Below are 27,054 nucleotides of genomic sequence, written 5' to 3'. Positions count from 1 at the left end.
GGAATTTGGAACAAAAATAAGTTTGCCAAATTATATTGAAATCGCTTCAGATTTGGATATAGCTCCCATATATATTTTTGGCCGATTTCAAGCATTTGATGCACCAAACACGCTATGTATCCCCAATTTCAATGAAATTTTAAACGTATGATAGATTTTATCTAAAAAATTGATTTCCCAAATTATATTGAAATCGGTTCAGATTTGGATATAGCTCCCATATACATTTTCTACCGATTTCATGTATTTGGTGGACCAAACACGATGTGTATTTCCAATTGTAATGAAATTTAAAATAAGTAACGGAATTGGGAGCCAAAATGAATTTGTCAAATTAAATTGAAATCGGTTCAGATTTGGATGTAGCTCCCATATATATTTTCGACCGATTTCATGTATTTGATGCACCAAACACGCTATGTATTTCTAATTTCAATGAAATTTGGAATGTGTAGCGGAAATTAAAACAAATATACATTTGTCAAATTATATTAAAATCGGTTCGGATTTGGATATAGCTCCCATATATATTATCCGCCGATTTCACATATTTGATGCACCCAAAGCGAGAGAGACAAAATCTGGCACCAGAAAAAATTGCCAAATTATATTGAAATCAGTTGAGGTTTGGATATAGCTAACATATATATTTCGGCCGATTTCATACATGTTATGCACCAAACATGTTATGTATGACCGATACCAATGAAATTCAGAATGTGTGGCGGAATTTGGTTACAATAATAAATGTGACAAATTAATTGGAAATTAGTTAAGATTTGGATATAGCTCCCATATATATATTATCGGCCGATTTCACATATTTGACGCACCAACTTCAATGAAATATGAAAGGTGTGGCGGAATTTGGTGTAAAAGTATTTTTTTTAAAATTATATATAAACCGGATCAGATTGGGATATGATTTTAATAAGAACCATTGACCCACAACGCCTTAGGCTAACACTAAAAAACAACACAACAATTGATTTGAAATACGCTTATTACGGCGAAGTATGTTGCTATCTCTAATTCACTAATTACAATAGAAATGCCACTTAACTTCAAAAGATTGCAGTTTACTGCACGCTTGGTATTTGCTATGAAATAAATAAATCCGAAGGACAAACCCTTCGTGTACGTATGTCATGTTACTGCTTTTCTAATGGTTTTGGTTATTTACGCATTAAAGTAGTGCAATAATTTTGTTTTAATTTTTAAATTTGTTTTTTTTTTAACCAACATATATTCGTAAATAAAATTTTGAATGCATATAAAATCAAAAGGGGTAGCGAAGCGCACCGGGTTCAGCTAGTTGTCTATATAGGCCCACGATGAAGTTCATAATGGGTACTACAACCAATGACAGAAAATTCCACGTCTTAGTATAGCCCCCTTACAACGGTGCCTCCCTTTATTCGGTATTTTGATGATATTAGTGGCATTATTCGCCGGAATTGTTTCGAATTTCGTATTTGAAATTCGGAATCGTTAGTACAGCCTATGACAAAAAATGACTTATCCAGCACCACGTCTTCGTAAAGCCCCCATATAAAGGTTTTTGTTTATGCCGTATTTTTCGATGGATTTTTTTTTAATTTTCAACTTCCTTCTGAATGGTGGAGGGTATAAAAAGTTCGGCCCCGACGAACTTAACTCGTTTTTTACGGCTTAGAGATATATATTTCCTAGTTAAGAAGCCAGAATGTAAAGTAAAACAAGTTAAAAAGCACTAACTTTTAATACCCTCCACCATTTGAAACGAATTTGGAAATTTTTAAAAAATACAATCCTTAAAAAATTCTGTTAAAATTTTAAAAATACTGAATATAGCCGTTATATTAGGGTCTATACGACGTGGACATACATAGGCATTGTTTGTCATAAGCCATTACCATATTCAAATTCGAAACTTCAAATAAACAGTGAATAATGTAGCTAAAATCATCAAATAGTAGGTGCCATTAAATTGGAGCTGTGCAAAGACCTGAACCAGCATAGACAATTTTCTGTCACAGGCTGTAGCATCCATTACGAACTTCAAATACCACATTTCAAACAATTTCGGTGGGTATTGTAACTAAAATCGTCAAAATACCGAATATGGGGAGGTACTGATATATGGGGCCTATACGAAGACCTGAACCCGCATATACAATTTTCTGTCACAGACTGTAGTATTCATTACGAACTTCAAATACCAATTTTGAAACAATTACGGTGAATAATGTCGCTAAAATCATCAAAATACCGAATATAGGGAGGTACCGTTATATGGGGGCTATACGAAGACGTGGACCTGCATAGACAATTTTCTGTCTTAGGATGTAGTATCCATTTTGAGCTTCAAGTACCAAATTTGAAACAATTCCCGTGAATAATGTCTTTAAAATCACCAAAATACCGAATATCAGGAGGTAACGTTATATGGGGGCTATACGAAGACATGGACTTGCACAGACAACTTTCTATTTTAGACTGTAGTATTCATTACGAACTTCAAATACCAATTTTGAAACAATTCCGGTGAGTAATGTCGCTAAAATCATCAAAATACCGAATATAGGGAGGTACCGTTATATGGGAGCTATACGAAGACGTGGACCTGCACAGACAATTTTCTATATTAGGGTGTAGTATTCATTTTGAACTTCAAATACCAAATTTGAAACAATTCCCGTGAATAATGTCGCTTAAATCATCAAATACCGAATATCGGGAGGGTACCGTTATATGGGGGCTATACGAAGACGTGGACCTGCACAGACAATTTTCTGTCTTAGGGTTGTAGTATCCATTTTGAACTTCAAATACCAAATTTGAAACAATGCCGGTGAAAAATGTCCCTAAAAATCATCAAAATACCGAATATAGGGAGGTATCGTTATATGGGGGCTATATGAAAACGTGGACCTACATGGCCCATTTACGAACTTAACCTGCCTACTGGAAAAATAAACATGTGTGCAAAATTTTAGCCATATATCTCAATTCATTCGAAAGATAGCGTGATTACAACAGACAGACAGACGGACAGACAGACGGACAGACAGACGGACAGACAGACAGACAGACAGACGGACATCGCTAAATCGCCTTAAAGTTTTACGCTGACCAAGAATATATATACTTTGTTGGGTCTGACATGAGTATTTCGAGGAGTTACAAACGGAATGACAAAGTTAATATACCCTCCATAGTATGGTGGAGGGTATAAAAAAATGTAAAATAAATACGATAAGATGAATATGGAATACAGGATGGCGAATGGACATAGGAAGTGCTTAAGAATTTGAATTAGATTGATTGTAAATTTGACGTTCAAGAAGTCTCGCAAGCAAGAGGGTGAACGACTCGTGGACAATTGTGAACTAAGCTGTACCGACATCGCGATGTCTTAGCCTTTGCAGATGGATCAGAACCCGTTTGGATTCGGCAGCTCACTGTCTACTATTTATATTTGAGCTATGATACGGTACAACGAGCCGAAGATAATGTGGAATAGCGACCCGAAGCTCCTGCGGGAGAGCGAGCCGAAGTACATATGATGGAATTACAACTTTAGCTATATTATAGCTATAGATCCCATATATGTGTTCCATCAATTCTCTTTATACCAATGATATTTTGTATGAGAGGTCAAAGCAGCAGAAATCGATTCAGATTAAAATGTAACTCCCATATACTAGTTCCAATTTTAACGACTCTGAGGCCATTAATAACGGTTTTAGTTGTTTGATTTATTTCACACAAATTTGGGCAAATATTTGACGAAAAATGTCAAATATAGCTTTGTCACAATCTGACCACAAAATATTATTTGACGGCAAATACAAAAACATCTGATTTTGGAAAAAGAAAATTTTTTGCTAGGAAACAAAAAATTTGACCCGTCTACCGATAATGTGAACACTTATGGTCAATTAATAGACCCTCAGCTAGATTACCAGAGAGGGTACATATCATTTGATACGGCCAAAACGTGCCTTATCGAAATAACGGTTTTAGACCCTAGATCTCTTTGGACCAAATTTGTTTCAGGACATTTGGAGTCGATCTAGCATTGTCCGTCCGTCAATCCGTCTGTCTGTCTTGATGGTACACACCATAACTCACGTATGGAGTATCCGATTTGGTACATTGCAATATTATTAACAAACCAGTTGGGAGATGGGCAATATCGGTCCACTCTTTCTGGTACCTCCTCCAAAAAAGGCAGAAATTATGAAAAATATATTTTCTGCACAGAAAGAGACGCGATAATCCGATCTTGCTTCAACTTTGCGAATCCTAATATTTGCATAAGAGCTAGGTCAGATACGAAAATGACAATATCGGTCCACTCCATCAAGCACCTCCCCCCACAAAAGGTCAAAACTTGGAATAATTACAAATTTTATAGAATGTGATGTAAGAGTCCGATTGTCTTCAAATTGCACACATCATAAAATTTTTATTAACCCAAGGTCTGGTCAAAATTTTGAATATCTATGAAGCTCATGAAACGCGAAATTAACATCCGATACAGGTGGACTAAAAGTCAAATTTGAAATAAAATCTTCGAATTTGGAATATTTACTTCTAGGTTGATTTCAACCTTATGTGCGACACTCCATGAGATATTACGTTTTTGCATATTTTGCCACATATTTTTTTGGTTTTTGAAAATTATATAAGAATATCTTCTAATTTATTTTTATTTGAAGGTACAATCCTTCCTATTAATATTAATTTCATTCAAATGGCTGTCTCGGCAGACCATGCCGTGTAGATCGGTCCAATTTGTAAGCGCTTTATCGATTGTGTGAAGCTGTATTTCACCAATGGCTTCACGAATATTGTCCTTTAAAGCAACAATTGTCTTTGGTTTCTCGGCGTAACACTTATCCTTGACGGCACCCCATATATAATAGTCCAACAATGTCAAATCCAGCTCTGAGCTGGCAAATGTCGCAAAACATTGAGTGTAGCTTCAGCGTTGAGGCAATTAGCGCCGTCTTGTTGGAACCAAACGTTGCCAACTCGTTCAACCTGGCCACTCCTTGCCTCAGTGACTCGTTCTGTGTCTTAAATGCGACAATTTTGCTTTATTCCGCACGAAGTTGCGGTGTTTCCCTTCTTCCAAGACTTGTAACGACCCAAACTTACAGGTTTTATAATAACAATACCTAATCGTGAATATTTTCGTAATTAAATAAGGTAAATGTCTAATGACAAATCGTCGTTTTATATGCCATGAAGAATGCAAGTTGTGGACTCACCCATAAAACTCCCACGCAGTCTCCAAGCCTCCAAGTTGACGGAGGAACTTAATGCCAATTTGCTATTAAAGTTAAAAATAAAGCTTCATTTCATATACCACGATTATTTAGAGAATGCGGATATAATTGTTTATAATCAACTCGAGGTTTCATCAGGTTCCATCAATAATTCTTGGATATAAAAAATGTCTCATCCGGCAAATTAGAATGTTGAATATTGGTCAAGATATGCCTTTTCTTGATATGGCATTAAGGATAATATTCTTCTTTCCACGACAAAACGTATTGATGGTTGTTTAACGGGATAAAGCACCTGAACCAGAACTAATAAAAAATGAAGTCCGATCGGTTGTCCTTTAGAATATTCCGAAGAAACCTTTTTTATTTATGGGGAAAATCTTGCTCGAAATTGCCAAAAAAAGTAGTTGCACAACAGCATCTAATTTTCAGGCTATTTAAAATGGATTTGCACTACAAAAGATCTTGTTTTTATTGGGATTTCATATCCAACAAAATTGTTCTTTTTTATTTCCCGTCTGAGCTTCTTGGTGTCTCCTCAAAAATAATTCTTCTTTATCTTTTATTTTTAAATTGACAAAAGCATTTTTTCCTACTTTCACAAGACCTCCTATGACTTCCAATCACTTATTTTTAATGCAAGCCACACACGATACAACTGGTTGTACAACTTGGAGAGGTTGTATTCAAGATTGTATCGTTTTTGGGGCAGTTGTACCAACCGATTGTAACGTTTGTGGGCATTTCGCATACAATTTCATTTTGCGTTTATTTTTGAAGAGGTAACACCATTGTTTCGCACATCAAAACAATACGAAATCCAATCAAATATGTGATTTTATTATTTAAAATGGAATTTCAAAAATCTATATATATAAATGAAAGTTGTGTTAGTTACTACGCTTATAACTTAAGAACCGCTGAACTGATTTTAATGATTCATACAAATTCGGAATTGTCTCCTATCCGAAAAGGATAATATACAAAAAAAATCACGTAAAAATGTGATATATTAACATTTTCATTTGACTTTTGAAATGTACAATAGTAATGTTTTATTTTGCATGATTTTTTCCATTTTGACTTACTTTTTTCTAATGTACATTTGTAGTGTTTTTTATATTTTATTTTTGAATTCGAATATTAATATCAATTTATTTAATTGACTTGATTTCTTGAGAACTGAAATTGATGACGGGTTACATGGAAGTGTAGTACCGAATTATGTGGTGGCGGTGGTGGTGACGGAATAGATGATATCGAAATAATTTAACGCGGTCACACCAAAGTTAGAAGATAATAACCTTTTCAAAATCGCTAAAAAAAATTACGAAAAAAGAGATCTCATTACAAAAATTCTCAAAACGGGAAAATATCGAAAAAATGTCCAATGGAATTGAATTTTAAAATAAAAGTACATTCTATTGACAAACTTTGTAAGGATCTTTAAACAGTTCCTGTAAAAAATCAGCGAACAAGTTGAAGATTTTTTCAATTTGTTATTATTCTTTTGTCATTTTTTTTTTTTCAATTTGTATTATCATATTGAATTCAGTGGATTTTTTGTGAACAAAACAAAGAATAATTTTTCACTATATACAATTTTTCACCAAAAAATGAAATAAGTGCGAAATACGATTGTAACTAACATCTACCTTTCAACTCCAGGGCCTACATCGTGCTTCAGCTGGAAGATGCGCAGACATTTAAACAAACAAAAATGACCGAAAAAGACTAATGGGGCTCATTTCAAAGCGTGGACCTACTTCTTTCATGTGACAATAATCCGTCCAAAGAGTACCGTCTCTGGGAGTACAATCAGTAAAATACCAAATATAAAGGGTGCAAAATAGTAGAGCGAATGGGACTTTTAGTAAGAAAAGGATTTCTATCCTTCCAAAAATTCTTCCCGAACATTTAAGATACCTTAAATCGCTTTTTCATGACCTGCAATATGATATATGATATCGATCATAAATAACCATTGTATGATTTAAGCTATTTTTGGAGTCTTCGTCATTTTCTTCTATTTTTGGCCCTTATTTGGCATCTTTGTTTCTAAGGGAGTAGAAAATTCTCGGAGTAGGGCCCATATTGGTCTTGACCACTAAAAAATTGTATTTATGCTACCCTGGCGTAAGGAACCATCGTACAGATAATTGCCACATAGAAATTTATTCATGTAAAGTCCCCACATTGGAGTATCCCAAGTCCACTTTCACATCTAATGTGTGGTCAGAAAAGAAAAATTTGTATTCTATTGAATTTGTAACCCCCAAGAGAATATTGGTTGGGAACGTAGATATAGATGTACATCCCAAATCAAATAAATTGTGAGAAACAAGAACAAATTATAAATATAAGAAAGTAGCACGGGACCGAATATTTGTTGAATCGTCATTGAATTATACTATGATGAAAAATATGGACTTTATGGCGTCTCCAATTTACAATTTAAATGACAAATAAAATTAGTTCCCATCTTACGGTATTGGAGTAAAATAGTAATTATATTTGATTATCCTGAAATCAGTCTGCCCTCAATTATGAGATGGATAAAATTATTTTTACTTATTTAAATCACGTGAATTTTTTTCAGTTTGACATGCTATGTTGTTCTGCTATATTTTCGATTTAACCTCTATTTGTCATCTTGGATTATAAGGGGTGAAGAAAGTTTTCAATGTAGGTCGATGTTTCGCAGTAGTGCCCATATGAAGGTACTTCCTGATTTTACCTTATTTCAAAGGATTTGGCTAAAAATGTGTATTTGGGGGGGGGGGGGGGGTGAAATCGTACACAAAAATTTCAACATATCTACAAATTTTAGAATTTTCTCCATGTAATAGTACCCCCACAAGTCCACCTTTTGGCGGACTTATGAGAACTCTAATGCACAATCTGAGGTGTTAATGGGTTTAAAAAAGTAATTAACTTTGGCTATTCTTAAATCATTCAGCCCTCAATTATGAGGTGTACAAAATACAGTAAATTCCAAATTACTGCTCATTTGACTAAAAACTAAAAATTAATCGACCAGTACATGAACACTTATAACAGTCATATCTTTGAATAATTATGCTTTGACAAATATGCATAATAGACTAAAACTACGGGCCGGCAACGCGGACAGGGTCAGCTAGTATATATATATATATATATATATATATATATATATATATATATATATATATATATATATATATATATATATATATATATATAGAAATGTTCTCGGTGACGGTAATGGCTATAAAATTATTTATTTTGATTTCATATGCATTCAACATTTTATGTACGAATATTTTGTGGTTAGAAAAAAAATTCAAGAAAAAGAACGTAATTGAAATACTTTACCAATGTGTGAACATGCCAGGAACAGCTGACCATGAGAAAAGCAGGAACATGCCAAATTTAGTCCGCATTCACGCTTTAAATTCCGGTACACATTCCAAATTTCATAGAAATTGGAGGTACATACCGTGTTTGGTCCATCAAATATGTGAAATGGGAGCTATACCCAAATCTTAACCAAGTTAAGTTGTCAAATTTATTATTTTAACCTAGTTCCGCCACTTATTCTTAATTTCATTGAAATACATATCGTGTTTGGCGCATCAAAAATGTGAAATCCGCCGAAAAAAAAAATAAAAAAATAAATATATATATATATATATATATATATACTAGCTGGCCCGGTCCGCGTTGCCGGCCCGTAGTTTTTGTCTATTATGCATATATTCCCAAGCATTTCACGCTTTGAAATGAGCCCCATTAAGCTTTTTCGGTCATTTTTGTTTGTTTAAACGTGTTCGCATCTTCCAGCTAACCCACGATGTAGGCCCTGGAGTTGAAAGGTAGATGTCAGTTAACATCCTATTTCGCACTTATTCAATTTTTTTAGTGAAAAATTATTCTTTATTTTGTTCACAAAAAAAATTGACAAAAAAAAGAATAACAAATTGAAAAAGTCTTCAACTTTTTCGCTGATTTTTTACAGCAAATGTTTTAAGATCCTTCCTTACAAAGTTTGTCAATAGAATGTACTATTACTTTAAAATTCGATTCCATTGAAAATGTTTTTTTTTGATTTTTGCAATGAGATCTCTTTTTCATGATTTTTCAGCGATTTAGAAAAAGTAATTATCTTTTAACTTTGGTGTGACCGCGTTAAATTATTTCGATATCATCTATTCCGTTTCGTCACCTCATAATTCGCTACTACACTTCCATGTAACCCGCCATCAATTTCAGTTCTCAAGAAATCAAGTCAATTAAATAAATTGGTATTAATATTCTAATTCAAAATAAAATATAAAAAAAACACTACAAATGTACATTAGAAAAAAGTAAGTCAAAATGGAAAAAAAATCATGCAAAATAAAACATTACTATTGTACATTTGAAAAGTCAAAATGAAAATGTTAATATATCACATTTTTACGCGATTTTTTTTGGATATTATCCTTTTCGGAGAGTAGACAACTCCGAATTTGTGTGAATCGTTAAAATTAATCCAGCGTTGCCGGCCCGTAGTTTTAGTCTTTAATGCAAATTTTGCATAGCATAATATTTCACAAATCTAGCTCATAAAGGTAGAAATAAATAACTATGGAAGGAGGGCAAAATAATTTCTGAATAGTCAAAGTTAATTACGCTTTTACACCCATTACCATAGCACCTTAAATTGCGCATTAGAGTCCCCAAAAAGTCTATGTTCTTGTTCATAGAAAAATTCAATGACGATTAAGCAATACCCGCGTTGTTGTCCCTCAATCGGTAAACATCACTATAGATCGGCGGGCCTGGGGACTATATGGGGACTGTACCAAAATATTTACGTATGTTGACATTTTTCTGTAAGATGGTTCTCTACTCACAAAGTAGCCTAAATACAGCAAATAATAGCCAAAATAGTTGAAAAATCAGGGATACATTTATATAAGGGTTATACCAAAACGTGGCCCAACCAATATTCTCTTGGGGGTTACAAATTCAATAGAAAACAAAATTTTCTTTTCTGACCACCAATTAGATGTGAAAGTGGACTTGGGGATACTCCAATATGGGGACTTTACTTAAATAAATTCCTATGTGGCAATTATCTGTATGGTGGTTCCCTACCCCAGAGTAGCATAAAAACAATTATCAATCAATCTTTATGCGAAAAGGTTCTCCACCTCCTTAGAAACAAAGATGCCAAATAATGGGCAAAATATTTAAAAAGTGACCAAGACACCAAAAATAGCTTAAATCATACGATGGTTTTATAAATATGAAATCGGGTTGTACCCTTATCCGTGAGTTATGATCGATATCATGACCTGCAAAAGCGATTTAAGGTATCTTGAATGTTTGGGAAGATTTTCTGGAAGGATAGAAATCCTTTTCTTACTAAGAGTCCCATTCGCTCTACTATTTTCCACCCTTTATATTTGGTATTGGAATTGCAATCAGTGAAATACTGAATATAAAGGGTGTAAAATGGTAGAGCGAATTGGACATTTAGGAAAAAAAAAACTTTCAAGATATCTTAAATCGCTTTTGCAGGTCACGATATATGACCCCCGGATAAGGGTACACTCCTTTTTCAAGTATAGTTTACATTTTAACCATATTTCACTCATACGCATTTTAGCAAAAGTTGGTAATTTGAGAAGAAACCATCCTCGCAAAAAATGATCACGTTTTGGTATAACCATTATATAATTTAAGCTATATTCGGGGTTTTCGACATTTTTCTTTCATTTTTCAGGCCTTTATTGGCATCTTTGTTTCTACGGGTGTAAAAAACCTCTTCTCATAAAATTTTGACTTTTGGAGTAGATTCCATCTTGGTCTTGATCAAATTCATCAATTGATTTGGCTAAAAAATTGTATTTAGGCTACTCTGGGATAGAGAATCGTCTTACAGATAATTGTCTACATAGGCATTTATTTGAGTATAGTTCCCACATTAGTGTACCCGCAAATCCACTTTCCTAACCAATGTTTGGTCAGAAAAAAAAATTTGGTATGCTATTGAATTTTTAACTCTCAAGAGAATATTGGCTGGGAACGTAGATGTGGGATGTACGTCTACATGCTTTGAACTCCGAAATATCAAATTGTGGCAGAAACATGAAAAAATCACGAATATTATTTTTTGGATCGTTATTGAATTATACTATGAAGAAAAATATAGACTTTATGGGTTTTCCAACACACAATTTAAATGAAATTAATTCCTATCTTACGGTAATGGGTGTAAAAGACCAATTATCTTTGACTATTTTGAAATCATTCAGATCAGTATTCTATAATGCTTTAAAAAATGTGCATTAAAAATTAAAAGTAGGGGCCGGCAACGCGGACCGGGCCAGCTAGTTAATAATAAATAAAAGCTATTGACTCAATTATAGAGCATGACTTTTTTTCCGGTGTCATCTTAACTCAAATAAACTCTATGAAAAGTGAAGTTCTACAAAGAGGTTGTACACTATGTTGTATCGTTTGTGACCGAAACGCACAATTTGAGTACTCTCCAAGTTGTACAACCAGTTGTATCGTGTGTGGCTTGCATAATGTTTCTAATCGAATGTGAATTGGTCTTACCACAGGTCACAGACTATATGAAATTTTCGCACATATTCTGCAGCATGAATTTCAAAGTAATTTAGAAACAAAATTTTATATGTGCATGGGAGATTCATCTAAATCTAACAGATTATTCAAAACTAAAATAGGGTTCAAATTGATTTGGAGTCGAAGTCTAACAAAGCGACTCGACTCCAAAACCCTCTCAAGACATATTGCAAAGACATAACAGTATAAAGATAGGACAAGACAGGGCCAAAATATGGCAACCCTGTGAAAATACCTCCGTTGTTATGATATCATACCAACATCAATGATTCAAACCGCTAAGCTGATTCAAACCGCTAAGACAATATGCAATTTTTTTGAAAGGTCTATGGAATAGAATTTTGAAACCAAAATGTTGGGGTTTTCAAACTTTTATTTGTTTTTCGTTTCTCTAATTGTGGGGTTTATAATAACATGTCTCTGCCATGAGCTGTTACTCTATGTATTGTAGACACAAAATGCATTTTGTTTAGTTTTTACCATTTCATGTCTTTGCATATTGTTTAAATTAAAAATGTATAAGGAATATTTCAGTTTGAATGAAAAAAATTGATTTTTTTGTCTAAAGAAAATGAATGCGAATGTTTTTTTTTTGTAAAAATGTATTAAAATTTCCAACTTTTAATAAGAATTGAAAGTTAACGTTATTTATTTTAAATATTGTCATAAATGGATGTGCACAAGATGAAAAAAAAAATAAACTAAGACAACCACGGCTCACATCAACAACTACCAGCCACTCAACCACTTTAGTTTTGTTCCCATATTTATGGTTGCCGTTGTTGCAATAAACATTTGTTACAACAAACATTTATGTATTTGTTGGTGGAACCCAGCACGTCATGCATGTTGTGACCACGTTTCACCACGACTGCATTTGATGTTATTTTATTATCTAATTTTCATGCTTTGCTCTGTTCAGCTCCTTTCATTGCCCCAACATGTCGACCATTTCAATTCAATGTTGAGTTGTCCACCTCTTAACGGCTCAACACTCTTCAGTGGCTGTAACATTCGCTTGTATTGATCGCAACGATAACAGGTTGTTCCTTTGTGCATTAGACCGTAAACGAGTCCGGCAATAATCATATGGAATGGCCGTGCAATAATATCCTCAAATGAAACGTTATAGGGATGCCAGGATAGAAAAGCAATTATATTGAATCGAGTTCGATGGCGGACTACATACATTTACTGATTGCGGTTCCTTCTGTAAAAGTTAAGGATTCACAAATCGAGCCTTTTAGACCAAAGGTCTCTTTGGACCAAATCCGTTTCAAGGTATTTAGAGTCGATCTAGCGTTGTCGTCCATCTGTCTGCCTGGCTGGTGCCCACGATAACTTTCGAAGGGAGGGAAGATTTGGTCCAAACATCGTGATATTAATATCAAACTTAGATCAAGTTCGGAGATGGGCAATATAAGTACACTCCTTCTGGTACCTTCCAAACAAAAGGCGGCATTTTTAAAGGAAATATTTTACTGCACAGAAGGAGAAGGGATAATCCGATTTTGCTCCAACTTAGGAAATTCTAGTATTTGAATCAGCCAATTTTATCAATCAATTTCGGTCCACTCTATAAAGCACCTCGCCCATTATGGTTCAACATTTTGAACAATTATAACTATTATAAAATATGATAAAAGAGTCGGATTTTCTTCAAATTACACACATTAAAATATTCAAAAGGTAACAATTTTGAATAGCCATGAAGCTCATAAAAAGCGAACTTAGCTGGGTTCAAATAGAAATATACAATATGATTTCAAAGATTCGACTTCTAAAATAGATTATGCTCCAAATGGACTACAGATAAAGCCCCCCTCTCTCTTAAATAGTAGATTTTAAACATCCTATCACAATCTTCCATCTATTCTGGAGGTTGAATCAGAAACCGAGATGCAAAGTTGTAGACCAAGTTATAACAAATTTTCAGATATGTGCACCGGAACTTTGAATTGCCATCCCTACCACGAAGCGCGACATTTGTCGGCTGAATGTTATTTGTTAGAATTTGTCACGTTACTTTACAATGGCATTTAGTAGGCGATAGAATACAAAATTTGCCATACATTACACCCGGTCCATTGTGTTCTGTTGTGCCATGGAATAGCAGAGTATCCCACAATGCACAATGCTGATTACCCAACCAGATGGCTGTCTCTGCCTCTATGGCCATGTTGAATCTGTGGTTAGACATGGCTTGGATGTGTGTTTACCTCGTTTTTTTATTTTAATAATAATAGAAAACATAAAATAGCGTTTAACTAATATTAAGTTAGTGTGGTCAGTGGTCCTGACAATGGCGGTTACATAAATTCAACAGGATGTTGTCATGCGGAGTAGAATTTCACAAAAACTAAGAATCACATAATAATGTGACAATAATGATTTGAAAACAACAATAAAGGGTAATGTTCTGTGTCATATTTAATTTATTTATCCACTTATAGTCTTGAATAGTGGTAGGGTTGTTCAATTCGAAATTATTCATTAAACGGAATTATCAATTTTTAGGAGGAAATATAAAAAAAAAAACTAACGAAAGAAACGTGTAATATGCATAGAAATTCCATTGAAAAAAGGTTTTTAATTATCAAAATGCCGAATATCGAATGTGGCGAAAATCTTAAAAATATCGAATATCGGAACATACTGTTATATGAATGGACCTTCATGGATAATTTTCTGCCATATGAATGGACCACCATTACAAACTCCAAATTTGAAAGAGTTCCCTCCTCACAGACGGTCAACATTTCTTATTTATTTTATATAAACCAAAAATAAGAGGGAGGTGTCAACGAATTTGTGAAAAAAAAAAAAAAAACTTAAAACAGGTATAAAAATACGAACATAAAACCAGTAGAGAAAAATCAAAAGTCGAGCGGGCCCGACTATATGATACCCTACACCACTATTCACATTTAGTAAAGCTCCAGTAACAAAGGAATTTATTTCAAGTAGATCAAATCAACCATCAACATTTGGCTTAAGAGCAGTTATAGTTTGCTGTAGAGTGCATAATATCACTTGAAGAAGGATTGTATTAAAAAAATATATATCGGAGACGAGTTGCACAAAATGGAAACATACGTCCTTAAATTCACTCCATTTGGGCTGATATTAGCCATTATTTGCACAATAAACCTAAAGGATTAAGGGTATATGTGGGAGCTGTATCCAAATCTTAGCCGTTCTCGTTAACATTTTGCAAAGGTATTTCCTAGCTTTATAAGATATATGGTACTAAATATCATTGTTGTTTATATTACGAATGTGAGGGACTTAAACACCAAATCGGATGAAACATATATATGGGCGCTATAGCTATATCTGAACAGATTTTTAATTTAATATACTTGCTTCTAGTTTGAATTCGATCGGATATGCCAAAATTCAGGTTATTTGGACTGATATTGGCCATTTGGGGCACAATTAACCCGTAATCGGTTGAGGAGCTATATCCAAATCTAGACCGATCTTTACAAAATTTTAATACACTTATTTCAGAGCTGTATCTGATATCTGGTACCAAAGATCATTGTAGTGGAATGCATATTACGTTTGTGAGGGACTTTAAATCTCAAATCGGATAAAACATATATATGGGAGCCATAGCTATATCTGGATGAATTCAGTCGTAATTGCCAAAATTCACAATTAACTCGATAGTTCTTTGAAGATCCTCAAAATTAACTATGGGTCTATCTCGCTTCCTTCTCCATGTTACGAAAAATACATAAACACAAACACATGCACAAAAACTATGTGGTGTAGGTATAAAAACCGACTGATACATTGTAACTTATTTAAAAATCAAAAAAAGAGTTAAGAAAAAGAGTAAAGAAATGCTCAGTGACTTTAGACATTAAAGCATTTTGGGGAAAAGTCAAATGTTTGAGTAAATTAAAAATTTATAAACAATTGCTCACTCTTCTGAAACGACAACAAGTTTTACTAATAATTTATTTACTAATGGTATTTTTGTTATCAATAATTAAATTGTCATTAACAAATAATGCATTTAAAAATTGTAATTTATTAAAATTGAATAGTGCAAAACTAAACAAGAATGGAAAATATCAAAGGCGGTGGGTTTACCCTACGCCACTACAGGTATTGTCTCATTACATTGGTTCCTAGTAGACAAAAGGACCGCATAACGATTTTACATACGAGATCAAATAGAAGACACATGTATATGAGAGACAATATTTCTCCACTATCTTCTCGTACTTGGACCCCATGAGATGAATCCATTTCATGACATCTGAATTTGTTCCAGCAATGTACGGTTTCAATCTGGATGTCTTGTACGCACTTTAAATATTAAATGAAGTTTACCGTTTTGTTTAAAAATAGCACATCGCAATATTTTTTTTTATCAAACTTTGATCCAGCTCATAGCTAGACCATATTGCTCCACTCCTTCGGGAACCTACCACAACTACCTGCTGTAGATTAGGCAAGGTAGAACATTTGGCAAGATAAGGACGAAATGATTCATAGATATTTTTTAAATGCAAACATGCGATAATTTATGTTAATCCGTGCAAATATTGATGTTCTGGTAGCTCCTCCACAAAACTTCCAGGTTACAAATTATTTATTTCATGTAAAAAGATATTGTCCATGGGAAATAACGAAAACTAATTCTCGTACAAAACCATACAGTTACGAATAAAAATTACTCTCATAAAATGTTAAATTGTTATCCTATCTAGCCCGAACTTCACACATCAAAATAGTTCTGACATATTAGATCTTGTGTCAAAATGGGATATCATGGTACTTCCCTCACAAACAGCCAAAATCTCAATAAATAATAAGATTCAGAGCATCAGTCGTATAGCCAAAAGATGTATACTCTCAATGTTATGATCGTTTATTTAAGAACATTTTCTTGCGTTATGATTATTCAAACGTTTGACCCTTTATGGGGTCAGTGGGCCAATATTGTCTATTTCATATCTGACATAAACATTATACAGGGTTGCCCATATTCGACGGACCTATTGCCCTTTGGGCCCATTCCAATCGACGCAGGCAACATTCTTTGCGTCAATTGAATTGTGTACGGGAACAAATGCAAATCAATGCGATAATCCGTTGTAAAGTGGACCGTGCCATGTCCAACTGCTGAGAACGGAGTTTTTGGGATGTTCTTGGGGACCTCTCAACACTGGCTCGTACGGCAGCGATATTCTCGGCCGATCGCCTTGGTCGACTTTTATATGGCCTCTTCGGATTAGAAAGAGCCTTATCAGTCGAAAATTTTTCGTATAAACGCTTAATGGTGTTCTTAGAAGGCGCACTTCTCACATTTTTAATGTTTTAAAAGCACGTTGAGTTTTCACAATTGACTTCTTCTGTTGAATGTAAATTTCAACTATTTCAGAGAGCTCGCGTGGCGTGTATTGGTTCATGGTAAAAATCTGCTTAGACTGACGTTTCAAACGCGGTATGTCATTAAGCGATGTGACATCTCTGTCAAAAGTTATGGCGTTGCTAGATGGGTCCGTCGAATATGGACAACCCAGTATAATATAAACATTATTTAAACGTGCCAGATCGACAACTTTATTCGATTTATTTGAGATAGTTGGATGTATTTTTTGGGTAGGATATTTTCACGCTTCAAAGAAAATCGGACATTTATTTTTAAAATTTCAGATCTCTGGCTGAGAGAAATATTTAGCTACATCAAGTTTTAAAATAATGTATAATTATTTAAATATGTGGGTTTTTTGGGGGAGATGCCAGAAGCGGCGAGCCGACATCTGTCATCTTTACACCAGATCTTCCGTTAGTAAAAATATTGGGACGTGTGAAATTTAAAGTGTGCCGATATCTGCGATCTTCACAACAGATCTTGTGTTAGTCTAAATCTTGGAATATGTGAAGTTTAGAAAGATTTGCATGATTATATCTCATTTAATTTTTTGTAGCGTAGTAATAATTATAAGTGTTATAATTATTCAAAATTTGGATTCTTTATTGGGGAGGTACTTGATGGAGTGGTCGATATTGTCCATTTTCGCACTTGACCTATCGCTGATAAAAATATTAGGATTTGCAAAGTTTGCACAAAATCGGATGATCTTTTCTTGTTCCATGAGGTGAATAGTATTCTTGGAAAATGTTGACCTTTTGTGTGGGAGTTGGGGGACAACATTGAAGTGGACCAGAAGTAGTGGACCAACATTATAATAGCTTTAGGTTGTACCAAATTTAGACAAAGTCGGATACTTCTTTCGAGAGTAATCGGGCGTAACAGTCAAATAAATGTCCGGACGCCCTTAAATTGACTCCAAATGTGGAATTGAAACCATTATTTCGATTAAGCACGTATTGGAAGTATTTTATAATCTTTAACAAGCGTTCATTATATAGATCCGTTAAATAAAATTACAGCTTACCAAAAATCAGGAGGTACCGTTATATATATATATATATATATCCAATTTTCAGTACCAACCATTTTAGGTATGGAATTTCTATACTCTATCTTTAATAGTGCGAACTCAATAATGATTTCTGATGAAGGGAAAGACGAATATGGCTAAATCAAGATCGAACTTACGCTGATCATGAATATATACTTTATGGGGTCTCCGAAGAATATATCGAGGTGCTACAAATGGAATCGCAAAAGTAATATTTTCTGAATTTAATGAGGGTAGCACCCTTAACACACCATAGGCTCATCACGCCATAACTTAAAATTTTGACTTAAGCTTTTATCATAAAAAAACCAAAAGGCGCAAAAAATATGGTGGATGTAATTGGCTGAATCAAAAGAAAGGTATATGAATATGAACGGGTGGATAATTTACACCGCTCCCGTCCATTTGATCTTCTAAATATTGTTCTTTCAAAAATGTAGTTTAACAATAGATTTATAGAAATATATCAAGAACCATTGATGATTATTCGTTTATTTATCAGAGTATCATTAACCATTGGGAATGAAACTTATCTTCACAAGTTGCATAAAAAATATAATTATGGAGTTGTTAATTATGTTGTGTAAATGGGTAGTACAACCCGCATATGGTCATATCGTCATTCACAGCATTGACAAATTAAAGAGTTAAACGTTATGTCAAAAGTCTCAGGTTGAACACATGAACTCCTTTAGTTTTGGTTAGAACTGTTAACTAATTTATGTATGTGCCTGAACAATTACTCACAAACATCCATTATAGATGAGGAAGTATGTCTAACTGTCTACTTAAGTTGTGACACAAACACACATGCATTCACACATAAACACTGAGCATTACCAATTTAATAATTTTTGTTTTACTATCTTCGTGTTTCCGTACACAAGGCATTAAAACTACACATCCGCGCATATACTCACACACACATGTCAATTAATTTTAATAATTGGCGTGAATTTGGCTGGTTGAGTGGGTGGTTGGCGGTTTAATGGCTTTTACATTATTTAAAGCTGAAAGTCTATGGTTGACCTATCAAATTAAAATTTGTCAACTTCCGAAAAATAGAAAGAACACTTTGTTGGAGGATGGGTCCTTCTTAAATACTCATTAACGACTATTTGTTGAGCGTTTCACCACAGAGTCTTGCATGAATAAACTTGCTATAAAAAGGATTGATTTGTTGAGCATTGCTTTCATTTGGTGACTGCATCGGCTATCGGCAACGATAAGTGAGTGATGGTGCCGAATTTTCTCAAGAACTCTTATCCTTTGAATAAACAGTATTTACTGATACCCCGGTTCGCCCTACGCATCCTCGGCTTTTACCCGGAGAGCGAATGGAACGTTTGGCTGAAGTCATGGGCTTTTTTCAACATCTCCATTCTCGCCTACGGCTGTTATGCCGAGCTCTACTACGGCATATACTATCTGCCCATTGACATTGTCATGTCCTTGGATGCTTTGTGCCCGGTCGCCTCGAGTATCATGTCGTTCATTAAGATTTTTTTCATTTGGTGGTATCGCGAACAGTACAAACAACTCATCGAAGAAGTCAGGCGTTTGACGGAGGACCAAAACACGCTGCGGAAGGAGAAAATGAAACGATGGTACTTTACAATTGCAACACGCCTCACTGCGTTGGTGTTATTTTTTGGACTCTGCTGCAGCACATCGTACAGCATACGAGCGATTCTAACAAACACACTATTGTATTTGAATGGCAAAGATATTGTATACGAAACACCGTTTAAGATGATGTAAGTTAAAGCTTTGTAAAAGTTTTATGGAAATGTTTTCAAATAATATTTGTGACGAGATAGGAAATTGGTTAGGTTTAGTTTTAAGAAATTCCATTTTATGAATAATATGTTGATATCGGTATCAAAAAGACGGTCCGACTTTATGATACCCTACACTACTATGCATTTTTAGTAAAGTTAGCCTTAATATATAAACTTTTCTATCGATAGCAGAGATGGTCTGTGTGATAGTTTTTTAGGTTTACGACTGTCGAAAAGTTGTGAACGTCTTATACATGTATAAAACGTGAAAAAGGTATAAAACGTCATAAACTTTTAAAATACTGTAATATCCCACATAATACGTGCCAAGTTGTTTGATAAACGTTTAGGTCGTTATTGAAGCCTCGCTGATATTAATGAGGATAGTTTCCTTGTGTAAGTCCTACAAATCTGGCAATGTTACTACAAGGAGTTAAAACTTAGGCTAGAGTTTTGTTCCAAGGACATAAAACTGTAAATATTGCCTTTTAATATCTCCATCAGGCAATAGATGGCCAAAGACGTGGCAAAAATGCAAATTTACAGAAATATGTTATTCTGATATCGCAAAAAATGGCAGTTTACCGCGGAGAAAAGCAACATATATGAAAGATATGGACTCGGACTCATTTAATCGATGAAAATCAGTGAAAATCCTATTGAAGTGTCCGCTATGTTACATTATATAATATGTCACTATATGGTGTCATAACATACCAACGCCTTCAACCACCACGTTTCTATCAAAAACTATTACTTTTTGTCTAGGTTTACGACTTTTTCGACGTATGTATATGCGTCGGAAAAGTATTTAATATACGTCAGAATTTTTGACAGACCATCTATGATAGATAATTTATGTGAAGTAAATCATACCAACTAAAATTGCTTAATTACTGATTGCGTGTAACGACTATAGAGCGGTTGGAATTTTACATACAATGGAACAAACATATGGACGCTATATCAAAATATTAATCAATTTCCACTAATTTGTCGAAAATTATGAATTTAAAAAGACTTAAGCTCGAACTAGTATATAAGCTGTAGCTATATCTTAACTACGCGCAAACTGAACCCAATCTGACAAGTTTTGACATAGGCGTTTCTGATATCTTGTTCTTAAACTCATTATTATGGTCATATTGTCATACAATATGATAGGAGGAGACAAATATATGAATATAGCTTATTTTCATCCAATTTTATAATATTATTTGCAGACGGTGCCAAATTGAAAATGGTTCGTACTTAGGTCAAACAAATGGTCTGTGCAAAATTTTTAATTGATCGGATAATAAATGCTTATGATAATAGAAGAACGGCTCATAATACAATGAAGATCACCAAAATTACCTGCCCGATTGAGATGAAATTTTCCACAAAGCACTTATATGGTCCAAGAACGGACTTTTTGGAATTGGTGATAATTGGTCCAAATTTAGATATAACTCTTATATATATATTGTCGTCCGGGTTTAATTTTATTGTGCGCAATACGTGATATATCTATACTTCCCTATATACGTTTCACCCGATTTGTTTTTAATTATTTCGTATTCGTGATACAAAAATGATATTTGGTACCAGACATCATATAAAGCTTAAAAACACCTCTGTTATATTTTATCAGATTTAGATATGGCTTCATCCGATTTCACGTTAATTGTGCCCCAAAAGTGTAATATCAGTCAAATTGGATAGATTTTTGCTCTTTCGACCGAATTTACCCTTCATATAAATACGATAAAAAAAACTCGGTCTCCATATATCTATAGCTTCCATATATATATTTTTTTACCCTCTACTATACATAGTATGAAGGGTATATTAAGTTCGTCATTCCGTTTGTCACTCATCGAAATAATAATTGTAGACCTAACAAAGTATATATATTCTTGATCAGCGTAAAATTCTGTTGTAATCACGCTAGATCCGAAACGAATAAAGATAGAAAGTTTGTCTGCAAGTAGGTCAAGTTTGAAGATGGGCTATATCGGTCCACGATATCGTATAGCCCCCATATAACGGTACCCCCAATATTTGTTATTTTGATGATTTTAACCCCATTTTTCAATGGATTTTTCAGAAATTCTAAACAAGGAGTTCTTCATGAGTACTTTACCTTCCGAAAAAGAATTATCTATATTGGTCCACGATATCGTATAGTCCCATACGATGGTGCCACCCAAATTTTGGAATTTTGAGGATTTTAGTCACATTTTGCAATGGAATAGTCTCAAATTCACACAGGGTGTTCCCTCTGAATACTTTACCGTCTGGAAGAGAATTGTCTATATAGGTCTACGTTTTAGTATAGCACCCATATAAAGCTAAAGAAAGTTCCTTTCGAATGGTGGAGGGTAGCTGCCTTTTTACTTGTCAATTTAAAAACTTCTCGAAGTCATATCATGCTCTCTATCGTAATGTTATTTTGGTACGTGAGGTACAAATGCCTCCGTCAAATTCGGTGAAAGTTGATTCGGAGTAGGATATACTTCCCATATATAAGTTCCTTTAGGTTTCAATTATAACTGCTCTAAAGCCCTAATCGCTATAAAAGCGTTTATTTTTACAGGTAGTCCTTCTCAATAAGCATAGTGATATTTATCCAATATCATTGTATATAAAACAATTCTAATATTTTATTATTTTTTTCAAATTTTCCAACAGGTTTCCTGAGCCACTACTCGCTATGCCCATTTATCCGATAACATTTCTTTTGGTTCATTGGCATGGCTACATAACTGTACTTTCATTTGTCGCCGGAGATGGTTTGTTTTTGGGATTCTGTTTCTATTTCTCAACTCTTCTAAAGGCCTTGCAACAGGATTTAACGGAAGTGTTAGGGGTAATCGATGGTAAGTATTTAATATCTCACTTATCCGAATGGATTGAAATACTGGTGCCCAATATAGGAAACTATATATGCATATTTTTATCTCGCCGAACTGAGTCGATCTACATATGTATGTCTGTTTGTACATGTTAACTTGTAATCACTCTAAAGGTCGTAATTATGGTGCCGATCCTCACGAAATTGAAAATAGCTTTTATGTCAACAAAATACGAAACTTTCAACTTAAACGCTAATAATTTAATCCCGGCGTAATTATTAACTATTATTAAATACACGAAAAGGTCACTTCTGACTTTACAATTTTGCTGATAGTAAAGATATCGTATATATAACGAAGTAGGTACAATATTTATGTAAAAAATAGATCTTAGTTATTCCGATTATAGGTAAGGAACCGCTGGACTGATTTTCACAATTCAATTCGGAATGATCTCTTGCCAAAAATGGATAAAATTTAAGAAAATAGCATAAAAATATGTCAAAAAACCGAATATTTTTTGTTAATTTTTTTCAATTTTTGTCATATTTTTTATGGCATGCGACTTGTTCAATTTGACTTACAATTTTAAATTGTACATTTTCTAAAGTGTTTTTATATCTCGCAACATGTGTGTTGAAGGTATTATATACAGGTCGCAATTGTCGTCGGATCCCCACGAAATTTTGCATGGAGTAGGGTTAAGGTCAGAATTAAAGCATATTGTTTTTGAATATGTACCTTTAGGGGTTGCAGTCGCTCTATAGGGCACAATTGAAAACTATTCGACACGGAATTTTTTGGATGACCATTGAATTATATCTAGCTGTAAAATGGACAACAACTTTCGTGTGAAAACGTTTTCAATGCCATACAACACGTCTGAGTGTGTAAATATTGGGCAAATGCCCAAAAATCCTAGGGTACCATCTGGACATTGCTATATGACATTGTTTCAAAAACGAAATCTTCCAAACGTGTAGCATTTTTTTACTTCCCATTCATTGTATTATAATCGCAGATTTGCAAAAAAAATTGTGTAATAGGTTAATTTTTTCCAACATATGTTATGTGAACCCTATTTTACTTATAGATCATTTGATTCTGCCAAAATATGACTCATGGAAGTAATGGTTTTATATCCATTGCCTCATTGGTAGAAATCTGTTTCAGGATGGTTGACGTCGATCCGTGTCGTTCGTCTTTTTGCAAGACTTTTTTCCTTTGCCGACGGCGAGTCTCGATATGCCACAATCTTCGGTGTTGTAATCGGCTATGCACTCTCCATCATTACTTGGTAATGAAAAAAATAGTTATTTGGTTCACTATTTTTTTAGGAATATAATAACCTCTTATTATCATCCTACTTGTAATGCAGATGGTAGTTTATTTACATTACATTCTAATGGATAATAAGGCTTTACAGTTTCCAAATTTTTGCTGGGTAGTAAAGTCTGTCTTTGAACTTGATTTTAGTTTTGAAAATGTATCAAACTGAGTACTCCATTCGAGTTAATATGTGAGACGAACGAATAATATATGTGACCCATTTTCGACCTCCTTAAAAAAAATCTATTCTTCAAAATATTGTTGCAAGAAATAAGCTGAATATCATAGAGATTACTTGAATTTCAAATTTAATTTTTTTATTTCCCATTATTTAAGATCGAGAAACCAAGAAGTACCGCAAGCTGACTGAATCCGAGAAAGTTATGTCGTTATCAAAGATAATAAGACGTCACAATGAAATCGCCGATTTAACAATGAAGCTTTCATCCATTATGGTTGAAATAACTCTCTGCCACTTTATTACATCCAGTGTGATTATTGGCACCAGTGTCATCGATTTACTTTTGGTAACTAAATTTTTTTACATTGAATTTACGACCAATGTCAAGCAAGTTACTTTTATAGTTTGCAGGTGGCTATGGTTCCATAGTTTATATTGTCTACACGTGTGCTGTTTTATCGGAAATCTTCTTATATTGTCTCGGTGGTACAGCTGTCATTGAAAGTGTGAGTAAAATGTAACATTACTTGATTCTAATGATCTGTCGAAGGGAATGATTTTCTAGAGTCAAGAATTGGCTGTAAAAGCGTACACCAGCAATTGGTACGGACAGAGTGTTAGAATCCAGAAAATGGTTCTGCTCATAATTGTTCGTTCTCAGAGACACTTTGTGGTAAAGGTGCCGTTTTTCACACCATCTCTACCGGCATTGACAGCTGTAAGTTTGAATGTTTTATAGAAAGAAAAACTGTTATTATAATTGGATTTCTATTTCAGATTCTAAGATTCACAGGATCAGTGATAGCTTTGGTAAAATCAATGATATAATCGGCAAAGTTTGTCTAATATAATCACATGGATTTTTGGGGCAGCAGAAAATATATTTATACAACTTACATAAAGTGCTTAAATGAACATATTTATTAGAAATTAAAATAGTATTTAGCTGTAGAAGGACATATAATTACATAAGGTCTATGGATTATTTATATTTTGGAATAAAAAGAGATGAAGTGAAAAAAATTACAGGAAATATCTAGAACATTATGAAAGTAGACTTAAAGTAGAAGGCCCGCCAATGATTCTAGTTGTAACCCGAAGCTTTCATCAAATTTTCTTGCTTAATTGTTTCGAAGTATTTTACAAAAAAAAAAAAAAAAAATATATATATATATCCCTCTTGTGAATGGTCAGGGCTTTTGATCTACAAAACAAGTACTATCAAATTTACTAGAAGTATTGGGCAGGGAAATTATAAGTAATTTAAGGTGAATTAAGGAGAGAAAGAATTTTTTAAAGTACAATTGATGATATTTTATGGTCCAATATTATTGATTGGGCCAAAAATTATGTAACACCTCGAAATATTCGTCCCCGATATAGGAAACTACATATGAATATGTTCATCTCGCCGAGCTGAGTCGGTCTACCTATGTATGTCCGTCTGTCCATGTTAAATTGTAATCACGCTACAGATCGCAATTATGACCCGATATCACGAAATTGCAAAAGAGTTGGGGTTAGGGTCAGAATAGAACCCTTTCATTTTTGGAGATTATCGGAACATATTTAAGGGTTGAAATATACCAAAAACAGAAAAAAAAATCCTGATTTTGCAGCTGCTCTACAGGTCACGATTAGCATTGGGCTAGGGCTTAGGGTTGGACAGAACTCCAAAATTTTGTTTGGTCATCGGACGATATTTATCGGGAAATATGTAAAAAATATCCACAAAACTGGGTACATAGATAATAGGTACAATATATATGAAGAAATTATTAGTTATTCCGCTTAAAAGTCAAGAACCACTGTACTGATTTTGACAATTTTTGCCAGTTCGGAATAGCCTCTTCCCAGAAGAGGACACAATTTAAGAAAATCGCGCAAAAATATGTCAATAAAATGTGAATATTCTTTTGACAATTTTTTTTTATCGCATGAATTTTTATACCCTACACCACATAGTGGTAAGGGTATTATGTCTTTGTGCATTTGTTTGTAACATGGAGAAGGAAACGAGATAGACCCATAGTTACTTTTGAGAACCTTCATAGAATCACTTTCTGAGTCGATTTATGCATGTCCGTCCGTCTGTCCGTCCGTCCGTCTGTCCGTCCGTCCGTCCGTCCGTCTGTCCATGTATTCTTGTGAACAAAATGCAGGTCGCATTTATTATCCGATTGAGATGAAATTTTCCAAACAATATTTTTTTGGCCCAAGGACGAACCCTATTGAAATTGGTGATAATCGGATCAAATTTAGATATAGCTCCCATATATATCTTCATCCGATTTCGGGTTAAATGAGCACCAAATGTCCACTATCAGTCCAAATTACCTGAATTTTGGCACACCCAACCGGGTTCGGCCTAGAAGCAAGTATATCAAATTTGGAGAAAATCGGTTCAGATATAGCTATAGCTCCCATATATATCTTTCATCCGATTTGATCTTTAAGTCCCTCACATTCCTACTATGCACTCCACAACCGTGATATTTGGTACCAGGTATTAGATGGAGCACAGAAATAGCTGTTTTAAATTTTATCAAAATCGGTTCAGATTTGGATATAGCT

The 27,054-nt window shown here is 34.1% G+C and overlaps 1 protein-coding gene across 1 annotated transcript; it reads left to right on the top strand.

The window, feature by feature from the left end:
• The first annotated feature begins 19,399 nt into the window (after window positions 1–19,399).
• LOC101893417 (odorant receptor 24a) lies at window positions 19,400–25,409 on the top strand. Its single transcript, XM_005181419.3, has 6 exons — window positions 19,400–20,109; window positions 22,807–22,994; window positions 24,642–24,826; window positions 24,885–24,986; window positions 25,046–25,198; window positions 25,258–25,409. The coding sequence occupies exons 1-6, from the start codon at window positions 19,589–19,591 to the stop codon at window positions 25,306–25,308; spliced, it is 1,200 nt and encodes a 399-aa protein (XP_005181476.1). The 5' UTR covers window positions 19,400–19,588; the 3' UTR covers window positions 25,309–25,409.
• Window positions 25,410–27,054: the final 1,645 nt, after the last annotated feature.

Source organism: Musca domestica, unplaced genomic scaffold, assembly GCF_030504385.1.
Source record: "Musca domestica strain aabys unplaced genomic scaffold, Musca_domestica.polishedcontigs.V.1.1 68, whole genome shotgun sequence".
NCBI classification, from domain to species: domain Eukaryota; kingdom Metazoa; phylum Arthropoda; class Insecta; order Diptera; family Muscidae; genus Musca; species Musca domestica.
Note: the sequence above shows the minus strand (reverse complement) of the source record. Positions and strands in the feature narration are given on the sequence as shown.

Bases quoted from the DNA above. Each gene is read 5' to 3' on its own strand.
- LOC101893417 (XM_005181419.3), top strand. From the start codon at position 19,589: ATGGTGCCGAATTTTCTCAAGAACTCTTATCCTTTGAATAAACAGTAT. The intron at 20,110-22,806 runs GTAAGTTAAAGC...ATTTTCCAACAG, and splicing joins GAAACACCGTTTAAGATGAT to GTTTCCTGAGCCACTACTCG. The intron at 24,827-24,884 runs GTAACTAAATTT...TTACTTTTATAG, and splicing joins GTGTCATCGATTTACTTTTG to TTTGCAGGTGGCTATGGTTC.